General features: G+C 37.0%; 1 protein-coding gene across 1 annotated transcript in view; it reads right to left on the reverse strand.

Moving 5' to 3' along the window:
- Positions 1-6,000, reverse strand: part of LOC101849679 (protein unc-13 homolog A) — a gene marked incomplete at its 5' end in the record, with an annotated part of 112,107 nt that overhangs the window by 23,353 nt on the left and 82,754 nt on the right. Inside the window, 4 exon segments of the mRNA XM_035968782.1 lie at positions 32-147; positions 675-802; positions 4,430-4,471; positions 5,414-5,555. Of these exon segments, the coding sequence (XP_035824675.1) occupies positions 32-147; positions 675-802; positions 4,430-4,471; positions 5,414-5,555 (428 nt within the window).

A 6,000-nucleotide genomic window follows, 5' to 3' on the forward strand; every position in this document is an offset into this window, starting at 1 on the left:
AAATATTGCTGGCTTCAGTAGAAATTCTTACCTCATGAAGGCAAGTGTACTGCACATGGTACGGAGCCACTTTCTCCTCTCCCTTGATCTCCACACTTATGTGCAGACGGATAGCACCAGACACAGCAGATTTGTCTGTACGTTTCTCTGTTGTCAAAAGATGTTTTAAAATTTTACAAAAGGTCAATAGTTGTTCAATATAATAATGATTTCATTCCCACGGAAGGCTCCCATGACTTCTCAACAACTCTCAATTTAATTCTCATGTACAATCTGAGTCCTACGTGGAACATACAGCCTTGTGGCACTTGTGGTATGAAATGTCTACATAGTGACAATATAACCATTTGTACCATCCTGATTTCCCAGAAATTTTGTAATAATCTCCCAAGCATTATTACAAAAACAACAATTTCATGGCACTACCATATGATTTGAAATTATATTCAGCCTCCTTGAAATAACTACTACAAGTAGGCCTACTATTACTATGAATATTTAAAACTGGAATGCCCACCAAGCGCTAAAGTCAACTCATACACTGATGAATAATTGTCAGCTGGGAACTTGGCTGATGTAATAAAGCTAAAAAGCAAAAATGAAAAAGAAAAGAGAATCAACCATTCCCATCTTCCAAATCATTCCATGACACACAGTGGAGAATATTGAATTACCTAAACTGTACCAAACGTCCATTTCTCCAGACAACGTTCGAACCTCAATGATGGTCTGCCCCAAAAAGTCATCTGATTCCCGAGTCAACTTCTGACGAAGTTTTGACTTGAGATCATTATCCTCATCCCTAATGGAGAAAAAGAATTATCATAGGATGTCAGATTGGTGGTATAATATCAATAATATCAACCATAGAAAGTAGGATCAATTTTTGTATAACAGCATGGGCCGGGAACACAAGACAACAAGATAAAGAAAAATTAAATAAATTAATACGGAAAGCATGTAAAATTTCAACATCTACATTCCCCTACTTGGATGAATTGTACATAACAGCTTGCACTAAAAAATTAATTCCATTTTTTTAGACAACAAACATCCCTTGTTCCCTCAAATAAAATCATCAGTCAGAAGTAAAAGACCTAGGCTTCTGATCTGTAACAAAGAAAGATATAGAAGGTCATTTTTACAATCATCTATCAAAATGCTTCCATCTTAAGCATCTTGTATAAGTACAATTACGACCTTAGAGCATGCATCATTTAACATTGAGTGTGTATATCTTAAGATTATTATTGTTTATATTGCTGCTCAATTATATTATGCATGTGATTGTAAGCCTACGTGTGTGTGCATGTGTGTGAGTGTGTGTGTGCGTGTGTGTGTGTGTGTGGGTGTGAGTGTGTGTGTGTAAGTGTGTGTGTGTGTGTGTGTACACCTGGCGAAACACCAAACCAATGTGCCAGAATCTGGACAATAAAGATGTATCTTATCTTATCTTATATCTTATGAGAACTTATTGAAGATAACAAATCTGAAACATACAGAGTAGAGAAAAACACTACCCCCCCGGGGCAGCGCCACTGACTGTAGTGTCTTTAGGCCATTCTCAAAGGGGGGGCATTTCTCGTTCAAGCATAGTAGAATTGTAAATGGGCTGATTCATCATGTCAGGCTCATAACTGTGCCTGATCTACAACGGGGAACTGCTGCTTTTTCTTTCCTAGTCCTTACTATTGTCCTTTTCCTCTACTTCTTTTGTATGTTTGTCACTCTCTTGTGACCTGCTATTTCCGGGGTGCCTTGATAGTCGAAGCAGACCTTGTGCTGTTAAAGCTAGAGAGGTGAGCAGAGTAAGTCTAATTCCTTGTAAGGACTTCTCTGTTGACATCCACCCCTTGGCGCTCATATGACCTTATGCAGTTGCAAGCGCCATAAAACCCTCTACAAAAATTTTTTTAAAATTGAGAAAAACACAAACAAAACATGTTACGGAATGGTGGAATCAGGCCCATTAACTCATTCAATGCTACTGACGAGAATTTTCACACAACGAGGTCCCACTCCTGTGCGTTTCACAAGTATTCTCGCAAAACCAATATCATCTCAAGACAAAGCTAAAGTTCAGTAAAAGGATAGCTCTGCCTTTGTCTATAGTCACATGAGTAAAGAGAAGCACTCTAGATAAGTTTTGGGTCTTTTATAGTGTCATACTTTTTCTACGAACAATGCAGGATATTTGCTTTATGGTGTGTGTTTCGCAAGCCTAAATTTGATTAAATCTGGCATTTTGAAGAGGCCTCCAGTAGTGGAAAACAAACGATTGCAGTCCGAAAATGATTTTCCAATCTCGAAACTGATCAGCTGTTATTGCATTTTGATCAAAAGTCTTCGTGTGTTCAACCATCTAATTCATAAAGTGATTGTTTTGACGATGGCTTTGATTTTGATGGCAACTGAGACAACACTCAGAAATTGTTCAGTACAGCTGGGAAGTGCGTGGGTCTGATAAAACTGTCCAACTGACGAAAATGTTGACTTCTTTGATTTCATTATTTTGATGAGCGTCCAATTTCATGATGCCACACAAATAGGAAATAAACGATGCTAAAAAAATGTATATGCATACAATCACTAGTAAATAAGATGTGTTTGTTTTTATTTGAATAAAAATCTGTCCATTTACACAGCAGAAGGATCAAAATGACTCTTTTTAAAATTTCAATCCACATAAAAAAATTTCCTTTAAGACAATCTATTTTTGTACCTTAGGAAAAAAGGTCAGCACTCCCAACTTTAAAAAATAAAAACAATAACAACAACTGCAATAACAAACAACATTCTCTTTTTTCACACAACTTCAAATGCCGGCGGTCAATATCATGATATTATTATATTGTGGTCTCTGTCTCTTCCCAATGAAACTATTTCTGTCTCGAAATTTTCAACAAATTTTGCTCTTATATTAAAAGAATAATATTCAAACATTTTTATTCACACTGTACAAAAAAAGACAGTTATCTGCCCACTGATTAGAAGTATTTGTTCAAAAATAATATTGTCCATAATAACAAAGGCATTTACCCGATAAACAACAGTAACTTTCAGTTTATAATAATGAGAAATCTAAAACCGATGAATGTATATTTCCTGGATGAAAACAAGTTGCTTAAATTACAATAACTCTGCTGTTTACTTGTTCTCGATTACAATTGCAGTTCACTTGTGTAACATGAAGAGCTTACTGTCTGAGACAGTTCGTTGGGGGGATAGAAATTCAAAATTGTGGAGACTTCAAATAATTAGGTCTCAGTTTCTTCACTCAGCTTTCAGTCTAGCTTAAAGAGGATGTTAGAGGAAAAAGGAGAACTTTGAAACAATAAATTCAATTTTAAGTTGAAATAAAATACCTGACAGACTGAAAGAATAGAAGGATACAAATGAAGTAAGGAATGTCAGTGCCAGTCTAGAAAAAGTCGACTGAGGAGGAAAAATAGTCAAACTTGCTGTAACAGCCACCTACGCCAGGTAATCACCTGTACAAACAACAGCTTCCCACTTCCCCCTTGCATTTTAAAAATAATATAATGTTATCACACTGTCTAAGACTACCTTCTTTCTCCTCCACAATGGGGGTCCCATCTCGGATATTTGCAACTGTACAATGAAATGACTGAATACAGTCTGTCACCATCAAAACCACATAAAAGAGAACGACTCAGAGGCAGCATAGACGTCCCACTGTCTCCAACAACCACTTTTCTCTTCGGCAATGGGTGGCCATCGTAGACAATGTCAACTGTAGTTTTCTTCTTCAACTATCTAGGTCAGGGAGAATTTCCAAAGTATGGTGATACTCTACGCTCACTTCTCTTTTTCACTGTATTCATTGTCCCTTTCAGCACTGACTGATGACTTAAGAGGTAGCACCATGTTTTTACGTCTATGAACAACAGAACTGAGAAAGTTTCAAAGAGTCTTGAAGAGAACAAGGAAATAATCTTAAGGGACTTGAGAAAGACAAAACGTGAGACATATTGATGAAGAAGTGAGAGTCTTAACCACTATGCAAAACCCTGAATTACTTGTTATTATCATTTTAAAAAACCCAAATTCAAACAAACTGTCCTTCTGACAAACAAAAGAAAAGACAATGAAATCAGACAAATACGCAAAAGGAAGGAGTCTCATTAGTACCAGAAAACATGATTATTTTGGAATGTCCGACCAATGCAGGAGTAGAAAGAGCAGCATGTCTCTTCCTGCAAAGTCAGTTCAGTAAAGAGACAGAGTGGCATTTGTTCAATCTGTAAGTGCCTTAAATCACACCAAAAATAAATCCCATAAATCCAGATTAGGCTACCCTTTAGAACCTTCAGATGAGAATGTGAACTCTTTGAAAGTGCACCCATCTAAGATAATTAATTCACAAATGTGAAGAAATTTTAAACATTTCTAAAAATGGATTACTCACCATACTCGAACTTTTATTCTGTCAGATGAATTATGACACTCACTGAGGATGAGAGAATAAAGACCGAAAAATATGAAAATAAGATCAGAAGATATTAAACAGCAACAAAAAAGGGCAGAGAAAAGACCCCTCCCATTCACTCTTTTTCCACAATGAAAACCCCTTCAAGTATAATCACAGGATTATACTTTGCCTAAGGCTCCTGTGACTTAAAAGTAGACTATGAAATGCTAAAGAAGAGTCGTAGAAATAAGCTATAACTAGAGAGTAAACAAATGTGCCATGTGAACAGACACAAGGAATGAGGGAAAAAAAGTTAAGAGAGATCTGTATTGTGGCTTCAGCATAATAAAATGTACTAAATATTCAGCTACACAGTTTAAAAACCCTTTCCTTTTAGCGATAAAGCTGCCATCCTCTTGGAAAGAGGGAACTAGATTGTTAATCTCAAATAAAACAAAACACAATGCAACTCTGTTATAAAAATCTTCATATTGCAGATGATAAAAACCAGCAAGTCAAATGTATTAAACTACAAATGTTTGAGCATAACAGCACTATGTACGTAACTGTACCTTTATAATTACATGTTATGTAGACAATTACTTTGAATCTTAACTAAAGTCTCTCTAAAGCTAGTGTGGAATCTCTAATTTCTAGAGCAATCTCACAGAATTAGTGATTTACTTTTTAGATCAAACCTGTTTAACATAAACTTAGAGCAGCCAGAGTACTAGTCAAGTTTTAAGTTCTTACTGAAGTAGACGTTCTACTATGCACAATTTAAGACATCTCCAACACATAATGAGAGGGATGGTGATCAGAGTTTGGACCCAATTAAGATTCAAACCTTTAACTTCTGCATGGCTGATCAAATTCATACCTTGCTACGTCAAAGCAGTCAGCATTCAAGAATTAATCTAAAGAATCACAGACTAGCAGACCCATAAGAAGTAAAAATAAGAAATCAGAACATATTCTTACAAGTAGAACTTTTCATTCCACTCTGGGTTGAGGTCTTGAGGCACTGTCTTGGTTCTTTTCTTCACTTTGCCCACCTGGACCGTGACGTAGGGGTCGCTGGTCCCCGTCTTGTCTTTGCCCGTCAGGCCCTGGGCAGATATCACTGCAGGGCCAATGATACTTGATTAGTAAGTGCCAGTCGTTGAATTTGAATAAATGTGTGAGTGTGTGTGTGTGTGTGTGTGTGTGTGTGTGTGTTTGTGAGTGTGTATGTGTATATGTGTGGATGCATGTGTGCGTTATGAATGTGTGTGTGTTTATGTGTGTATGTGCATCTCTGTGTGTATATGTATCTGTGTGTGTATGTGAGTGTGTTTGTGTGAGTGTACGTGTGTGTGTGCTTATGTGTGTGTGGGTGTATGTGTCTGTATGTGTATGTATGTGTGTGTGAGCGCATTTGTGTGTGTGTGTTCCCATGTGTGTCTATGTAGTAGTGTAAATCTGTGTATGTATGTGCACCTATACAAGTACATATGCATGTGTGCTCACAATATGTTTGTGTGTTTGACAAAGAGGCACTGTCAAAGAACGGGGGGTGGGGGTGGGGG

The sequence above is a fragment of the Aplysia californica genome, unplaced genomic scaffold (genome assembly GCF_000002075.1).
Source record: "Aplysia californica isolate F4 #8 unplaced genomic scaffold, AplCal3.0 scaffold00082, whole genome shotgun sequence".
Classification (NCBI taxonomy): Eukaryota; Metazoa; Mollusca; class Gastropoda; order Aplysiida; family Aplysiidae; genus Aplysia; species Aplysia californica.